This window comes from Spodoptera frugiperda, chromosome 29 (assembly GCF_023101765.2).
Source record: "Spodoptera frugiperda isolate SF20-4 chromosome 29, AGI-APGP_CSIRO_Sfru_2.0, whole genome shotgun sequence".
NCBI classification, from domain to species: domain Eukaryota; kingdom Metazoa; phylum Arthropoda; class Insecta; order Lepidoptera; family Noctuidae; genus Spodoptera; species Spodoptera frugiperda.
The window spans coordinates 6,886,325-6,904,946 of NC_064240.1; the positions used below are offsets into that span (position 1 = coordinate 6,886,325).

The following is an 18,622-nucleotide window of genomic DNA, read 5'->3' on the forward strand; positions in this document are numbered from 1 at the left end:
AAATTCTAGGTATGATGGGGAATGGGGATAGACGAAACGATATTAGCAGTCACTAACCGATCCTTCTGACCAATCTATTTGGCTACTAGTTACACAAACTAAAATCAATAAGAACTAAAGGTACGTATTTGGTCATACATACTGAAAATTATTTAGATTTTAGGCCATGGGCATCTGTGCTCCTTGGTCCTAGATAGGTACTAAGTAAGCCTACTTATAGTTCGTAATCAATTTCCCACTAAGTATACGAGATTTATCCTTACAGCTTCCACAAGTTAGCGGTGTTTTAACAGCATCCATATCTATTCATAACGTTTATCTCTGAATTTAATCCTACGTCCACCAAACTGTTGCAATCGATTACAAACAAGCAAATAGCGTTTAAATTGAGTAACAATAAAGTTTTAAGCTATTTAAATATTATAACTGGTGCACATATAGATAAGATTATGCTATTTGTTCTATGGCAAAATAACTCGCAATGTTTTACTAGAAGCACTATAAAAACCATAGGGATGTTATCGTACAGTATCAGATCATTTGGTGTTCTCGGAACATTTCGTGTACCTAATTCACCATGAAATCGTTGACTTTGTTGTGCGTTTTGGCTGTGGTAAGATACTTAATTATTTTATCTCTTCATTTCATTGTTTTACCCGGATCTAGGTAAGTACCTAAGTATGTAGGCCCATCCGGGTACCTACCTACTTCATTTTTATACGGTTCTAAAATCGTTACCCACTATAGAAGAAAATTGTTACCCATAGAATAAATAGTTCAGTAGTAAGTATAGGTATAATATACTACTATTTCGGTAAGCTTCTTGCAACGCTATGTACTTATAGGTCAGAAACGATGTCGTTAACCTTTCTTACCCTATGCCTACCAATGCTATGCACATCAAACTAACCAAAAACAATGCACCAGGTGGAAGCTCACTTTTCACCTATTGTAGGTCGAGTGTACTGTAATAACTCTTTATAAGTGCTAAAGTAACCGAAGTTACCTCGTGTGACATCTTATAATGCAGTTTTGTGCTACTTGGGTACTCTATTGTGACCTTTTGTTTTATTGTTTATTTAGTAATTACCTATGTTACAGGTGTGTTCAGCGCTGGCAGCACCAGAAGTGGAAGGTATTGAGCAACTAAAACGGGATGTCAACTTAGTGGCTGATACAAGGTAACTAGAACAATTCAGATAGAACTCGTAGTAGTAGCGTAATAAATAATAATTAACAGACATACTCTATTCTTGATATCGGACAATGTAGGTACCTTACCGTACCACTGTCGGCTTGGTAAAATATTTCCTTTTTGTGATATTTCAGCAAACTTATTGAAGAACTTGTGGCCAATCTACGTAAGTCCGGCCAAGAAGCTATAGACTCAGTTGCTACGTTCAATGAAGGGATCAAGAACGAAGCTCTGGCGATAAGAGACAAAATCGTTGCTGATGTACAGAAATTCAGAAACCGGGTGACTGAAGCTGTGGAGAATGTAATGAAAAGGATCTCTAACACGAATGTTGCAGTCAAGGAGTGCGTGGATGTAAGTACCTACCTATATTGTATTACCTAAGTATCTACTTAATCTAATCGAGATAGGCTATCTACTTTAACTAGCGAAAAAACGGTGAAAGTACCTACATTCATAATACTTACTAACAGTCACGAATATAGATACCTATTCATTATATCGGACTTGAGTTACGCTTTATTTGTTCAGCAGTTTCATGGTGTCTTTCTTGCGTGACATTAGCAATACCTACGTAACGGTAAAATGTTAAGATAATAAAAATATAAATGACCTTTGCAATACCCTAACGAAACTCTGTAGATAATGTTCAATTTGTTTGTCTAACTTGCCTACCTATAAATAATGATAAGACTATCTCAATTTGCAGTCTCATAGAAGCGCTGCTGCATCAGTTTTCAACGAAACACTCGCCAGTACATTGGTTTGCGTCGATGAAAGAATTGCTGATGTCTCTAAGGAAATCAGTCACTTGATGACAATAGCAAAAGACGCGGTAGCTGCCGGCAATCTGGCAATGGACGACATGAGGGAATGTACTACAAATAACACAAACTTGCTAACTGTTGGAGGTTGCCTTGCCAAAGTCGCCTTGAAGATCGAGTTAAAATCTGTTGGTTTCCTTGGCCAATCTGCGATGACGGTGAGTACCATGAACGGGGTGTACTGGATACAGAAGAGGGGGTGAATAAATACTAGGACAATTGCCCAACATCCACTGATTTACTATTATAATTTTGTTTAACCTTCCTAATTTGAAATTTCTATAATAAATTATATACAAATTATAGTCTTAAGTACCTATGTCTCTAATAACATAAAATCTGGTATTATTTTCCAGGTCGGACGCATCAACATTGGAATTAGCTCGTTACCAGCCGCCCTTGATGTGTGCGCTGGAATGCGTTTGATTCAGACTGGAATCCAAACTGGTAAGATCATCGTCGAGATTGGAAGCTGCTCAGCAACTGGAATCTTTAACGCACTTACTGGCAAACCCATAACCTCAACACTGTCTGTATTTTAAATTGATTTTAAGACAATAAATAACTAAGTACACAATTACTTCTGGTTTTTCTGGCACATACGTCTCGATAGTTACTTAGGTATTTATTTAAACAAACATTTTTGAACCCCAAAATAAAACCTTTATTCACCAAACTTAACAGTATTAATCAAAATTATAGTTTCTTTGATAGCACTCTCTACTTACCCGTATTGTTGTATCTTAAAATATTTGATTTTAATGAACAAAAATGTTTACTGGTCCATTATTTTATCGTGGACACATTGCATGGCGGCCGCCATCAACTGGCATTGTTATGCCAGTAATATTACTAGCACCTTCACTTGCTAAGAATATAATCGCATCCGCAACCTCCTTAGTAGTTCCTGTCCTTCCTATTGCGTGCGTTTCCTTACATTTTTCCAAATATGCTGCATAATCTTCTTCACTGACTCCACCTCTTAAGTGTATGCCAGTTTCAATCACACCTGGATTGACTGCATTAACGCGAACTCCTTTACTGGCCAGCTCTAGACTCACGCATCTTGTAAATTGGTCTAGTGCAGCTTTAGAGACGCAATACGCAAGAACATTAGAGAACGACCTGATCCCAGCCACGCTAGATACATTTACTATGTTCCCTTTAGATTTAATAAGATGTGGTGTGGCCAACATAGTTAAATAATACGGCCCTCGTACGTTTGTGTTCATTATGCTGTCATATTGATCAAGAGAAGTAACCTCTATAGACCCCAGTCCCATAATACCCGCGTTGTTGACCAGCACATCAAGTTGCCCGAAGTGATTTATCGTTTCTTTTAATAGCTCTTCAACGTCTCTCTCATTGACAATGTCTGCAACAACAGATACTGGCCTGAGCTTGCTTGGAGACACATCTTCGCATTTTTGTGCAGTCTTCTCAAGGTTTTCTTTATTTCTTCCTGTCAAAACTAGTTTTGCCTCTAGCTTAGAAAACTCTACAGCAGTGTCTGCACCAATGCCTGAACTAGCTCCCGTGATTAGTACTACTTTATTGGCGAACATTGTGGTTACCTGCTTTAAACAAAAAAAAAACAATTTATTTTTTAATTATATATTCTTATAAAATACTATTTTATTTAGGTACAGTTCCAAACTCTATCTATACGACAGCCTAGTGTAGTTTGCTCAAAGTGGTGATTGAAGATAGCAATGGTAGATACGCTACGACTAACAAAACCAGTGAAATAATATTTACTGTAGGTAGATATTGCCTAAAAGGATAAAATAATTTAGTTTTAAGTGAATAGAATCTATCTACGAATTGAGCGATGAATTGTATGTATAACATAATTCGAACAATTTTGTCCACTTATAATAAGTGTATAAGTTGTCTCGATGATTTTATTTTGAGGTTCTGAAATGGAAAGGAATAAAAAAAACGAGATTAAACAATCTATAATAAAATATTTAATTTTAAGATATTAATAATTCTCAACAATATACATACAATATATCGACACCAGCAATTTATACTACGCTAACTCGAAATTTGGAAAAAACTTTTTTTATGCCAAGTTGCTTAAAATATGTGTTTACATACGTCATAAAAAAATTGAGAAGAAATATGCAAAAATAAGAAAGTTACAAATCTTATAAAACGCTAAGTAAAGGTACTTTTTGAAATCACTCGATTTATATTACGCCAACTATTATTAGCGGAGTGTGCGCGCGGATCACTTTGGTCAAAGTCCGTGCAACACTGCACTAACTCATAGTTAGCGTAGTTTAGTACGTTCGTGTGTATACTTGTTCGTTTGTAAAATGAACGACTTAGCGACTTTTACATAGTAAATACTTATGTGTTAACGTATTAATTAGTTTATTAATGGTACGTTGACTATTCTTTTTGTAAGTAAGTACATGTTCTTTATAAAATATTGAAATATGCATCAGATGATTGATCATGCACTACGACCTCCCGTACTACACTACGCTAACATAAGTTAGACGTGTATAAGATGTAAATTCTTTTTGATGAATTACGTTATTATACGGCTAACTTGCGCTAAATCAAAAAATATAAATAATTAAGGAAATATAAATATGAGATATTACAATGAATAAATTAAATATTAAGCATACCAAATTTCAAAAAAGTGTCTTAATTGATGTAAAAGTTATCACGTTTTTCCCTTTAAACGCCTCTACTGTAAAGTACGCTTTTTGAGTTAGCGCAGTATAAATTGCTGGTGTCGATATATTATATTTGTGTTACTCATATTTAGTTTAGAAGTTCTATCGTGGACACATAGCATGGCGTCCTCCATCAACAGGTATAGTGACACCAGTCATGTTACTTGCAGCGTCACTTGCTAGAAAGACGATCACCGATGAAACTTCCTTTGCGTTACCGGCTCTACCCAGGGCATGACTTTGCGCACATTTCTTAATAAATTCTTCGTATTCCTGTTCATTCATACTAGACTTCATATGAATACCTGTAGTTATAACACCAGGATTCACAGCGTTAACACGAACACTCTTCGGTGCCAGTTCTAGAGCGACGCACCTCGTGAATTGGTCCAACGCAGATTTAGACATGCAGTATGCAAGAACGTTTGGAAAAGATCGTAAGCCAGTCACACTGGATACGTTAACTATATTTCCCTTTGTTTTCACGAGGTGAGGAGTAGCTAACATTGTTAGATGGTACGGTCCTCGGACGTTAGTATTCATCACCCGATCGTACTGGTCTAGTGAAGTGTTTTCTATGGAACCAGATTCAAGAACACCAGCATTGTTTACCAAAACATCGAGTTGCTCGAATTCGTTGATAGTAGTTTTAATAATGTTTTCTACGTCACTTTCATTATTCATATCGGCGATTACAATCAGTGGTTTTAAAGAGCTTGGCGAATTTTCTTCGCATTGTTTAGCAACTTTTTCTAAATTTTGTTTATTTCTTCCGGTAAGTACCAATTTAGCATCAAGTTTTGAGAAGTCTAAAGCAGTTTCTGCTCCGATTCCCGAGCTGGCGCCGGTGATCAGTACCACTTTGTTTGCAAACATGATGTGGGTTACCTGATTGACAAAATAACATGGTAAGCGTACGAAATAATTAAACAGGAAAGGAAAGTCTATGAGAACCGAATGTGTCGACTCGACTGAAACATCATCTGGAAAACCTATGTCAGCAATACTAGCGTTGTGTTCTTGTGTTCATGAATACAACCTTCCTGTGTTTCGTTGTGAGAGTGATGTTAATCCAAAGAGTGCGTTGCTGCGGGCGTACCTAATAGGCGCACTATCATTAACCGTTTCCATGCGGATGATGCCGCACAGGCACCATGTAAATCTATTGCGTATGGCGTATGGTGCCCGAGAGGATACAAAACTAAATCATACAAAACTCGGCTTAAACGACATTCGTCAAAGGAGCCCCCTAAATAAAAGTGTCTTTATTTGTCACCCTTATCATGCCCACAGTGTTCGTTTTAAGTAATTTCGCAAATTAGCTGACATCAGGGGTTGTAAACCAAGTTGCCGACACATTTTATTATTGATTATAATTCTAACAGCCCACTTTCTGGAATGTTTCTCAAAAATCAAATGCTTTTGTCATAAGGTTCATTGTTGCCTAAAAACGTACAAAGAGTGCGCTGTTCGCCGGCCCTTCGCCTACGAAGTACCGTATTTCCTTGCGTATACGGTTGATTATTGTTTAAAACTACGCCGTTCATAATTGTTTGCGCCGGCGCACAGTATAATATTTTGATAAACTAGACGGACAAAAGTCAATTTAGGACATGTCTTAAATGATCCTTCTAACGCCAAAGAATCAAGACAAGCTGCTTTGCTCTGGTATTGGTACAAAATAATTTTGTCCCGCTAGTTTTTCATACTAACTGTGCTTTTTTACTGTGCTGTGTTTTTCATACTCAAGTGGTACGTGTATAAATTCTTTACAACACTTGAATAAATAAATCCATGAAATAATGCAAAAAGGTTTACGACCCCTAATATAAATTAGTCACTTACCTCCCATTTCCATAAAAACACACAGATCGTCACTTTTAAACGCACTGAACGAATTTACTGACTGCCTACGTTAGATACACAATGTCAAATGATTATTTTAGCAAGTAGAAACACGAAAACAAGCTAAAAGTGACAATTCATGGCGGATGATTCCCCAGGGGAATCATCAAACTTTCTGGCGCTTGGTGCCTCAGAGGCATCACAGAATTTTTGTTTGACGCCAGGCACTAAAGATTGCTAAAAAGACTTCCGCACGGAATCGGTTAAAGCCAACTATAACCCATTGTCCCACCCGCAGGAAGTCACATGACGGCCACCCGCCGTGGTCGCCCTCTTTAGATTGTTTTAACCACACAGGTTGAAAAAAAAACATTTACAAGAATAAGTTTCTATATTCATCGAAAAATACTACTTTAGGCACTTTTACTGATAGATTAGCTATATAACGTTTTACATGAGGAGAAGAAAATATACAAATACAGTGCAATTCAAATAGGATTAAAAGAGAGTTGCATTCTATCATCTAAGACCCATAAAATGAAACTCAACCAATAAAAGTCAATAAAATAGGAAATAACAAATTTTATTAGGTTAAATACAATTTTTATAGAAATACATGCAGTCATTTGAGTAAGTATTTTTGAAGATACATGCAGTCATCTAAGTATGTAGTTAATTAACTACTATAAAATAATAATTTAAGTATTCATGAAATAATGAACTTTAATACCACTCGATTACTTCAAGAGTATTTAGGAATCATTTTCACATCCCACATAAGAGATTATCCAATTTTGCAGTGTCCAACACTTTTTTGCACATAATGAGAATGTATCCACATCTCATCTAAATAAATAATAGGCTTTTTATCAATAAATGGAGTCATCGAAAAGCAAGAAATCCATTTATGTCGAAGGTGAGATAATGCTAAACAATTTATTAATTTTTTATACCCATAGTCAACATAACATGCTCAAAAATGTTGCTGGCATTTTTAAAGAATTCATGAATTTTTACTGATTATATGATGAGTATATGATGATATGACTGAAGAGGAAGAAAACAAAATCTTATAAGCTATATAACTTTCATATATCTCAATAACTACGAAAACATGCATTTCAATTACATAGAAAGATTAGGTAAGTCATTTATTGTAATTACTCATTTGTAAGCAAGCCAGTAAGCATTACAATAAAAACAAATCACTATCTGTAGAGGTTAAGGGTGGTAGTTTTTTTAAATAAGGTTTAAATACCTAAGGATAGACCTAAAACTAATGTTATTTATTTTGTGTTCTATAAAGTAGAGTAATAACTACTACTAGGGTAAGTTAAAACTAATTTCACTGAACAAACTACACAGTCACGAGACAACTTGGCGATATGTGAGATTTCTTGATGTGCGGTGTTTTTTTACATAAAAATTACAATGTTGGTTTACAACCAAATATATCAATAGAAATTTATATAGTTACCTTTTACTTTTACAAGTTAAGCGTTGATCACTTTGATTTTATTTTGCGTTATGCTACGTAAAAGTAGCAATCTACTTCAATCTAGCAATATAACTTGCGGAAGTTAAGGCACTGACTGACAGGACAGTGACAGCACTGACACTAAGTGATCAAGTGACATTGACGGTTAAAAAATAAAATCTACGTTTTGTTTCTTCCATCTTGTACTGTTTTGTTTTCTTTGTGTTTATCAAGGTACTTATTATAAATAAACATGACCACATAGCCGTTCTTCAGATATTGCTAGTACTAGTGGAGTGGCTCGTCAATTGCCTTTCTGATTCTTCAAGCGGTTGTCGAGTTATTATTTATTCCAGTGGGTAACGGCTTCAGCGGCAGAACTAATCTAACAGGCTCTAGCTGCGGCGCAACGTAACATGTGTTCTGGCAATTCAATCAATTCTCGAATAAAAACGGATAAATACCCAGTGTTTATCCATTTTGAGTAGATATTTTTCTGAGCAATCTCCATCTATCCCAACTATTATAGTCATGGGCTTTTTAAAACTACAAACAATTAAAAGTTTTTTTTTTTTACGATTGGCAACTCTACTGTTTTATAATTTTATTTTAGTTTGCGAAACTCTATGAAGCTAATGTCAATGCCCAATACTAATTTTATTGTGCTAAGTGGATTGTGAAATGTTAATCGTGAAACGTATTTAATAGTTGTGTCGTTGTGTGTTTTGTACCATAATTAATTGTAGTTGGTTTCGAATAATATTTTACATGTTAAAGAGATAAACAGAACTGTGTGCAAAAATGTCTGCAGCATCTGCCGCGAAGTCGGATTCGTTCGACGAATTTTACACGGAGGTGAGGCTTTTATTTTGTAATATCCATATTTGTATGATTTTTATTAACACTTGCACTTTAAAAATCACTTACTTTTATAATATTTCACCATTAATTTGTGCTTTGTTGGATGTTAATGTTAGATAATCCATGAAATCAAATGTAAATATTGTAGTTTGTATACATGTAGTAGGAATTACGATTACCATGCGTAGTTTCTTGAATACTATTTTATATATTTATTTGTTTTGCAGGTCAAAGAGATTGAAAAACGTGACTCTGTGTTAACCCCTAAACAACAACTTGATAGATTGTTACGGCCAGGGTCCACGTATTTTAATCTTAATCCGTTCGAGGTACTACAAGTAGAACCCGATGCCTCACTTGATGAGATCAAGAAAAAATACCGAAGGTTATCCATATTGGTACATCCAGACAAAAATATGGTAAGACAACAATTTTATTTTTGATATTTTGCTCAATAGTGAGACCTAATACAATTTGCATAAATTCGTTTATGTTGCAATATAAACTTTTATCCCTAAATACTTAGCACATGACATTTACATGAAAGGTTAACTGTATATAATATTCCAATTGATCAAACCAACATTCACAATTCTATATGAAAAATCAATTCCCTGTGGTAGTTTAATTATTAAAATGTTCAATTATCAAGTCAGGAGTTTTCGTATTTGTTTAGACGGATATGTCCGTCAACATTCCGTTTTTATCCACAGATTTGATCATCCGGTGGGACTTCCTGACACATCCAGTAATAGGTAAGGAGAAGCACCGGATCATAGGTGCGATCAAAACGCAAAACAATGAAAGCATTATAAAATTAAAATATAATCAGATGTTAGTTCTTCAAATAAAGTATAGCCAGACAAATCCAAATTTACTTTAAATATGTAATGAGTAAGTTTTGTTCTATTGTTATTTTGCAGGACGATTCTGAACGAGCTCAACAGGCTTTTGAGATAGTAAACAGGGCTTGGAAGACGCTTGAGAATGATGATACTAGGAAAAAATGCTTGGATATTTGTGAAGAAGCTAAAGAACGGACTGATCATATGGTATATTTTTCATTAATCTATTTTACTAATACCTGCCATACTAACTATTGTATTTTTTATAATGTATTTTGTTATGCTTTTAGATTGAACAGAAAAGGAAAAAGATGAAAAAGGATAATAAGTTATCAGAAGGTATTCCTGAAGATGATCCTGTAAAATATAAACATGCAATTTATGTTATGACCATGAAGGTATGTTGCTAATAATTATGTCTTTACTAATCTGTATCGGAATGATTAAGTAGGTGATTCTTCAAAAAAAGTCACAAAAAGTTAACGGCGTCATTATCCTCACCCAAAAGTTAACAATTCTGGGGATTGAAACACAAAATTTGGTTTCAATAAATTAAGCTGTGACACTGCTCTCAACCAATCAAATATAAATAAGGATGACAATAAGCTACCATGATGCTTAATAACGCGGGAGAATAATGATTTGTTAAATAAAAGTTAAAGTTTTTTGAAGAATCACCCAAGTAATAGTTAATAGAGAAATTAGACAATTTCTCTATTAATTATTACTTACTTTTATTACTTTCATTATTATTTAATAACTCTGATGTTAATTGCTATTTGATGGGTTGAGATTTTTTTACAATAAAGATTGTTATCAATTCATTTCATGTTATTAGTTAATTGGTAACAATAAGGCCATATATTATATTGATAGCTTAAAGAGGTTATCACCAAATTCTATTTTATTAGAACATTAGGACATAATTGTAATAAGTAATTACATTAATTACAAAGTTTGTAACAATTTTTTTGTGTAACAATTTCAATCTTAATACAAAATGCTTTTATGAATTAGTTTAAAATTCTGACACAAACAGAAGATCAAACCCAGGGAAGATTTTATACCTCATCCACATCATCGTCATCATTTTAAAAAAGTAGCCCCACTACATCATCCGTGTTGGGTACATTACAAACATAAAAATTCACATAATGTACAAGACCATCAGACTTGAAACTTTGAAACAGCAATCTGGAATAGCAACCGGGACACATACAGCAGTTGTTTGTCCAGACATTGCGTAAACTGTAACCGCGCAGTCAATGTCCGATATTAGCCACATGACTTTCAATAATGAATGTAGGCCTCCCTGATGTCTTCCAGATTCGATGTTATGTTGTATAATGTTATATGATCCAAAACTACCTGCGTCCAACAGCTCCCTGCTACTTGATACCACTTATTTTCATTGTGCGTTAATTTAAACAGTTCTGTAATATCTTTCTAAATAATTCCAGTTATTTGCTGACATGGAACGAAAGCGCCAACATCTCGAAGTCCGTGATATGGAGGAAAGGAAACGGAAACGAGAAGCTGAGATTGAGCAAGAAGAACAGAAGTCCTTAGAAAAAGAATGGGCGAAGAATTTTGAGGTAAAATAGTTTTAATTTATACTATAACACATTCGTAACTAACTTCTCTACTCTAACTATCATCTATTTTGTTTCATATAGTATCTGAAAAACCTTTATTATTAGGTAGGTTCTTTGAAGGATAGTAGTAGTTAATTATATTTGTACCTAGTTGGCACACCTATTATTTATTATCACTCAAAGGGGAAAGCATGCATGTTAAATATAATACCTACTTTCACCAGTTTATGAGCTCAGCTTATGAGACCAGTTTATGAGACCAGCTCCAATCCCATGCAATGCAATTGTGCCATTGTAATAATAAGAATTTTCAAAAATTGAAAATTCCAAATCCAATTGGTGTATCCGGCAATTGGGCCGGACATATCTAATTTGACGCCCTAGCGAGAGCAACGTTAACGAGGCAATCAATTTTTTTAGGTACTTATATGTAATACAGTAAAAGTATTTACAAATTACAAACATCAATCATTAGCTTTGTTTTAGCTTTGAACCATGTTTTCACATTGAATTGTTACTGCAGTCATAACTCATAGTTTATCTCAATTATTTTGATTCGTTTTTAACATCAATTGTATTCAAGTTTTACTGCAATTTTATTGTTCTGTAACAACTTTGTTATTATTTTTTTCTAGTAGTAAATGGTTTCTGTTACTGACGTTATAACGAATTAAGCAGGGAACACATTGTTAGTGATGTATATGAAAAAAGTAAATGAAATGAAAAAAGTAAAGTGTAAAGACACTTGTTGACTTATTGCATGTTTTACAGAGCTAAGTATTGAATAAGTGATTTACAAAATTCTCATATTTCGTTATATTATTGTTGTTTTGTAATCTCAATAGTATTATGATTAGAATGGGTATCCATCTATAAACTTACCTTTTTTTATATTTTCCTGGCTATATTCTAAGATACTGAGGGTTGCCACAATCTCTTTGACCACCTTCCATCCATCATCAAGATACCAACTCTCTTCTCTTGCACATAACTTCGTCACATGTAATTTATCTTTTTAATGTACTGTTACAGGAATCTCGACAAAACCGAGTAGACAGCTGGAAGACATTCCAATCTGGCGGCGGCAAGGAGAAAAAGAAGAAGAAAATCCAAGGGTTTAAGCCTCCCAAACCTAAACCAGAGAGTAGATAACTCTCATTTATCATTTAACACTAATATAGTTCCATTTAGCGCTTTATTTCGAATCTACGACTATGATAGTTGACTAGATTTTAAACAACTATTTACAATATCAATATTCTAAAGCATTTCGATGATTATAATAATCAGTCAGCTAGATGTCTTGAGACTTGTCAGTACGTCAGTTTAGTTCAAATTCGAATAATATTGAGAACTCGGCTGTGACAAATATGAAGCAATGAAATAGCGTATCTACTAACTAGTAGTCTTATATTTTTGTCAATAAATGTATTTGTTTCCAGTTTTGGTACTCAATAACTCTTAGGAAACGTAGATGGGCTAGTTATTGACAAATAGAAGGATTAAATAACAATGTTTGTAAAAGACGGTCTTCTAGATTTCAAACTAAAGTTCTTGACTATTCTGATGTAAAATATATTGTATGTATTGTATCTAAATCAATTTTGTGATTGTTTTAGTGTCTAAAATAGTTCTTACGCATATTCAGTGTTTAAGACCTTCGATCTTCCTCTTGGTAAACGTCCATTGTGATTATTATCTTTTTTAATTAAAATTTAATAAAGCTATAGAAAGGTATTTGAACAATGAATTGTGCAAGATCTGTTCACTCACCGTTGATCATTTTTGTATAGTATAAGAGAATGTTGTGACAGTCACAAATGCTCAAAATAGATGGCGCTGATGAAGTTGGAGGTCATATAAATATTGAACTGCTATTTCCTAGCTGGGTTATGTTGTGCCTTTCATCCATATTTTGTCCAGTGTACATATTCTATGGATGTTCTCAAATGACTTCCAATTAATCTAGCGTCATTTATCAGTGGATATAAGCAGACATGTCATTGTGAAATAGTTTACTTTGTGCCACGCTATTTGTGTAGTATAGCAGTCTAGCGGTAAATATATGGCAGCCAACTAGCCTAATTAGCCATTCAATTAACGGCCTATTCCGTTTAATATATAAATGATATCGTCGTACAATTCTGGTAGCTGTTTATTTCTGATTCTGTGTAGGTCGCAGTTGTAACCTAACCTACCGGTTTGGTAGCAACTCGGGTTTTAATCACCTTTAAACTAATGGCCTGAACGAGAAATTAAGCCCTTCAATCAAATGACTTATCATACAGGCCGTTAGTTAAATGGCTATTTAAGCTAGTTGGCTGCGACAAGTAAACTTCCAATGAAAACTATCGTTTTTGTAACCACCAAAGGCGCTATTGTAGGTTAAAATCCTTAAGTATGACTTTGCTTTACGTTTAAAGTAATCGAAACGAGAGCGCGTATGGCGTTCTGATTGGCCGGCTCGAATAAACCAACCAATCAGAGCGCCGAACGCGTTCAATCACTAAAAAATGTTAACGTCCAATGGTACGACACTAGCATATTTTCTGATATGGAACTTACCTTACGATTAATCGCCTCTAGTTGCTAATTCATACACGATAGTCTTGGTTTGATGATCACGATGCTGGAAGCAGGTAATATCTTAGGTCTCAAGTCTTTTGCAGGACCCACAGTTGGTTTTAAAGCTTTGCCTTTTGAGCATAGGCTTGAGTATTGAAATGAATTGATACCGCAAATATCTTACAGATTTTAAAAAGGAAGTTATTATTGTATACTTGTTGGACAGTATAAGCAATGAAATGCATACACAATGCAATTACAAAACGCGTTATCCACAGATTTATGTGGCAGCGTCGAACGCATTGTAACACTAGTAGTAATTATGAATTCTTCTATCTCTATAGAAATAAAGGAAGAAATTGAAACTTGTTTCTCTTTCATTTTGGTTAACCCTTTATAAGGCATAACATTAAAATAAAACTTTTTGTGGTTTATTAAAATATGCGTTTTGTAAGATTCACTGAACTTTTCGTTGAAGTAAACATGGTGGTAAAAATATTCCCTTTGCCTTATAAAGGGTATTTATTACCTTTATAAACCTTTTGCTAGTAATAAAAAATCATCTCGGACCTTATTTCGGGGCTAGAGTTTGGTCCCTCAATTCACATGGTAGCTTACATTATAAGATGTGATTGTCCTCCGGAGCTACTTTAGGGAAATTGATTTACGTAATTATTATATTAAGGTACGTTACGTAAAACGGTATGAATATGAATTGAGAGGTTAATAGAGACAAGTGGAAGAAGGTGACAAGATATTGGGAAGTTCTTCATAGTATGCACTAACTATGCATAAGTATGCATAGTATGACTGCACGGTTGGTGCGGTGGCTGGGCAACTGGCTGCCGCGCTCTTTGTGTGATCCACAAATTGTTGTTTCGGGTCTGGGTGTCATGTGTATGTGAACTTGTATGTTTGTAAACGCACCCACGACACAGGAGAAAATCCTAGTGTGGGGCAACGTTTTTTTTAAAAGAGATAAATAAGAGTATCTCTATTAGCTACTTCCACACGGTTTCACCTGTTTTTCGGCTCTTGATGTTTCTTCAATAAATGTACTATCCAACAAGAGTTTTCCAAAATTTGAACCAGTAGATCCGGAGATCTTCATCTTTATAGTATAAAAAACTAAATATACAAAATAGTTTACTTTTAATACCTAAAACTTTGGAGGACACTAATCTATTGTAAGACAGTAAAAAAAAACAACTCTAATTATAATTAAAAATACTTTATTGCTAACGGCATACGGTTGAAATTAGCTAAACCGAGTCGTCGCATTCTTCGACCATGTCGCTCGGCGGGCCGGGCTGCTTCGGCGGTCCCCAGTTTAAGAATATGCTGTCAGTGTAAAGCATCATGAAGAAAGAAAAACAAAACCTGTAAGTGTAAGTATATAAAAAGTTAATAGTAGGTACAATTTAAATTTAGGTATGGCGTATATAATATAATATGATTATAAGTTTTTAAACTGACATGGTCACTAACACTAGAATTGGAACATGATCACGGATAAAACTAGCACAGTGCCGAAATATCGGAAACTCATTAAAATTGAAAAACATGGTAAAAATCCCGTTTTAAGTTCCAATTCTAATTATGTTTTTTAATCTGAGGTACATTTTAGATTCTATGTACCTATACAACCTACCCATGTGCAAGGCTGTCATTTTCAATCCTCGTAAAGATGAGAAGAAAATTCTCATGAAGTTAACACGTTGCCTGGAGTGAATGTGTAAAAATTACCTACGTAGGTAGGTTAATTTTGAATTAGCACATCTATCATCATCATCATCGTCCAGCCCGTCAGAGATTACCAACAAAAGAGGGGTTTGCCATAAATCTCCACCCTTGGCAATCGGTTTGGAGATCGTACTTTAAAAGTGTGAGATCATTTTTTTTTATGAAACACGCCGGTAATCGAGCAGACGTATTACCTGTTAGTACCTAAGCAATCGCCGCCGCCCATGGACACTTGAAACACCAGAGGCGTTACAAGTGCGTTACCGGCTTTTTGGGAGTTAGGAATTTAAGGGTTGTTGTTCGGGAATCGGGGATGGGGAAGATTGGGAAAGGGGGAATTGGGCCTCCGGTAACCTCACTCACACAACGAAACACAACGCAAGCGTTGTTTCACTTTGGTTTTCTGTGAGGCCGGTCTATCACTCCGGTCGAGCCGGCCCATTCGTGCCGAAGCATGGCTCTCCCACACTTATAAATTAATTTTTACAGAGATTACCATTATCATGAAGACTCACTTCTAGAGCTGAAATTTCATAACAAGTAAGCACGTACCATGCTATGCCGCCTATTAGGATTTTGTTATATTTGCTCTGCTTGTCGCTGTACCATGGTTCCCAAGGTAAGCATGGTACCGGCAGTTCATTCATGTGCGCATCGCAGCGGTCTGTACAGAAAAAGTTTCTTTAAAATTTAACTCCATATTCTTTACTCGTTTACCATTCATAACCCTATACTTTTTATTACACGTTGAATAAGAAGTGGAATGGCAATCCGTTAATGAAGTTTTAAACACCAAAACACAATTTATTAGTCTCTTACAGATTTTGCATCTCATTTCTATTCCGAAATGTACCTTTGTGGTTGGAAAGTAAGGAGGTATCTAGTGTAAGTATCTACTTATCTTACTCTACTTAAAAACGAACAGTGACGTTGAGTGATTCAAAACATAATAAAGAAAAATAACAACTTGAGTTCTAAATTAGGCATACCTACGGGAAATCAAAACCGTAGTAGTAACCGATACCTGGACGTAGACCTAAAAGGTTTTAGTTAGCAGTGATCGAAAGTGTTGAAGTGTAATCGTGAGCAGGGTTCGGGTGAGGGTATCAGCTTGTTTACCCAGAAGACAGAACGTGATGTTTTTAACCGACTTCCCAAAAATTATATGGTATTAACTGGTTGCATTTTTTTTTATTGTGACAAGCCCGCCACACCCTCCCATACCGCTGCAACTCCTGTAAGCCGGGGTCTACAGTAGATACAAACATGAAAACACCGGAACACTGAAGTCCGGCGCGTCCCAGGGAAATGAATGACTGTCTTGGATCCCGCAACGAAACAAATCAGAAGATGTTATTAGAGGATGTCAATAAGAGTCTGGTTACTTAGGATACTTATCTATAATTTAATTTGAACTAACTAGAAAGCTACTTACAAGACCTGGTTGGTATTACTGCCACTCGATTTCCGCACGCAGCTAAAACACCAGGGTTCGGTTGAAAACCTGAACGTACTGGAAATAAAACAGTATTTTTTTATACTTTCTACGTATGATCATCAACAGGCCGTGGCAGTCGTCTACAGTATTTGGACCGCCTCTATAAATAACTAGCTACTTCCGCGCGGTTTCACCCGCTCTGCTCGGCTCCTATTGGTCATAGCGTGATGTTTTATAGCCTATAACCTTCCTCGATAAATGCACTATTCAACACAAAAAGTTTATTTAAATCGTACCAGTACTTCCGAAGATTATCGCATTCAAATATACAAACGAACTCTTCAGCTTTATAATATTAGTATAGATTTGTAGGTAAGAAATCACTACGTAAGTAAGCGAGTTGGAGATCGTAGTTTAAAAGGTTCAGGTTTATCAGAGAGCGCTACTACCCGGTCTCTGTCGGATGTTTGGTTCCTTACTGACAATTTAAATAGCCGGACTCAATCCAAAACCTTTAATACTTTTCCACCAGAGATGTGCTATGTTACGCTATGCTATGCTACGAAGTTGTTATAGCTTTGAAACTATGTTAACGTTTCCACTGATACTAAGCTATGTATGTAGCTGTGCGAGGAAGATGCGCAGCTCGAGTAGGTACGATGTATAGATAGTAGGGAAGCCAATCATAGCACACTTGCATAGAACGTATCTTTCCATATAAAAACATAGCTTAGCTGAGTTATTTTTTAGTTAGCATCTCATGACATTAGATAAAATAATAATAAGCACAAGTTATACTAACACAGGTTCCCGCACGCGTAACTCCTACTTATAGCTGATGTTAAACCTCTTCGAAACCCCAATGCCTTAGTTATCATAATTTACTCCGTAATCCGTATATATTTTGTATTTGCACAATCTTTCTGCAAGCGATCAACCGTCAATTCCATACATTCGATTTGCGATATTTGACGTTTAAATGAATGACGTTCGAATGTAAAAATGTTTTTAGCCAGTTATTTTAAACCGAACGCGATACTGTATCGTACTGAGTTTCTATTGCAATATAAAGGAGCTGAAACCTTTTTCTACTATTGTCTTTATATAGTAACCTAACCAAATAAGGCCTATGCCCCAATAAAGCCTATTTTGAAAATTAAAAAAATAAATTCCAGTCTGTTGTCAGTAGGTTCCTACTCTCAGTAAAATATTGTAATGTAAATCGATACACCATTGACATTCAACACCAACTTTGTCCATTTCACGGGATTACAATCGCGACATCATAACTTTTACTTTATATTGTAACTTTATTATAAACTGATGACTTTGATACTGCTGTAACTGACATAAAAATCTTAAGAAATAGCTCTTGGTATAATAAAAACTTCACCAAGGCGTAATAAAAAAATCTCCGTTTCAAAGCGTTAAATATTCCAAAAGTTTAACAATAAAAATGTCCCTTCAGAAACTAATGTGTTATGTTGCGGGTAGGCGGAGGTTGGTCATAGTCAGAGTCAGAACATTACTGCGATATG

The 18,622-nt window shown here is 35.2% G+C and overlaps 5 protein-coding genes across 6 annotated transcripts; 2 read left to right on the plus strand and 3 right to left on the minus strand.

Moving 5' to 3' along the window:
• The first annotated feature begins 467 nt into the window (after positions 1 to 467).
• LOC118268205 (uncharacterized) lies at positions 468 to 2,599 on the plus strand. Its single transcript, XM_035582581.2, has 5 exons — positions 468 to 613; positions 1,102 to 1,181; positions 1,330 to 1,549; positions 1,905 to 2,177; positions 2,376 to 2,599. The coding sequence occupies exons 1-5, from the start codon at positions 578 to 580 to the stop codon at positions 2,559 to 2,561; spliced, it is 795 nt and encodes a 264-aa protein (XP_035438474.2). The 5' UTR covers positions 468 to 577; the 3' UTR covers positions 2,562 to 2,599.
• Positions 2,600 to 2,750: 151 nt separating this feature from the next.
• LOC118268207 (3-oxoacyl-[acyl-carrier-protein] reductase FabG) lies at positions 2,751 to 8,179 on the minus strand. 2 transcript variants are annotated; one of them, XM_035582585.2, is made up of 2 exons: positions 8,038 to 8,178; positions 2,751 to 3,593 (listed from the first exon to the last, which is right to left on the minus strand). In XM_035582585.2, exon 2 carries the CDS (start codon positions 3,582 to 3,584, stop codon positions 2,811 to 2,813), a length of 774 nt encoding a protein of 257 aa, XP_035438478.2. In that variant the 5' UTR covers positions 3,585 to 3,593; positions 8,038 to 8,178; the 3' UTR covers positions 2,751 to 2,810. The 2 variants fall into 2 exon arrangements, with proteins under 2 accessions (XP_035438478.2, XP_035438476.2); XM_035582583.2 differs by having other exon boundaries at positions 2,752 to 3,596; positions 8,038 to 8,179.
• LOC118268206 (3-oxoacyl-[acyl-carrier-protein] reductase FabG-like) lies at positions 3,967 to 8,175 on the minus strand. The gene is made up of 2 exons (XM_035582582.2): positions 8,038 to 8,175; positions 3,967 to 5,603 (listed from the first exon to the last, which is right to left on the minus strand). The coding sequence occupies exon 2, from the start codon at positions 5,589 to 5,591 to the stop codon at positions 4,818 to 4,820; it is 774 nt and encodes a 257-aa protein (XP_035438475.2). The 5' UTR covers positions 5,592 to 5,603; positions 8,038 to 8,175; the 3' UTR covers positions 3,967 to 4,817.
• Positions 8,180 to 8,635: 456 nt separating the features above from the next.
• LOC118268208 (dnaJ homolog subfamily C member 8) lies at positions 8,636 to 14,272 on the plus strand. Its single transcript, XM_035582586.2, has 6 exons — positions 8,636 to 8,892; positions 9,126 to 9,317; positions 9,822 to 9,950; positions 10,034 to 10,141; positions 11,204 to 11,338; positions 12,371 to 14,272. Exons 1-6 carry the CDS (start codon positions 8,839 to 8,841, stop codon positions 12,488 to 12,490), a joined length of 738 nt encoding a protein of 245 aa, XP_035438479.1. The 5' UTR covers positions 8,636 to 8,838; the 3' UTR covers positions 12,491 to 14,272.
• Positions 14,273 to 15,118: 846 nt separating this feature from the next.
• Positions 15,119 to 18,057, minus strand: LOC118268400 (uncharacterized). Its single transcript, XM_050706219.1, has 4 exons — positions 17,887 to 18,057; positions 17,082 to 17,159; positions 16,199 to 16,310; positions 15,119 to 15,283 (listed from the first exon to the last, which is right to left on the minus strand). The coding sequence occupies exons 1-4, from the start codon at positions 17,960 to 17,962 to the stop codon at positions 15,166 to 15,168; spliced, it is 384 nt and encodes a 127-aa protein (XP_050562176.1). The 5' UTR covers positions 17,963 to 18,057; the 3' UTR covers positions 15,119 to 15,165.
• Positions 18,058 to 18,622: the final 565 nt, after the last annotated feature.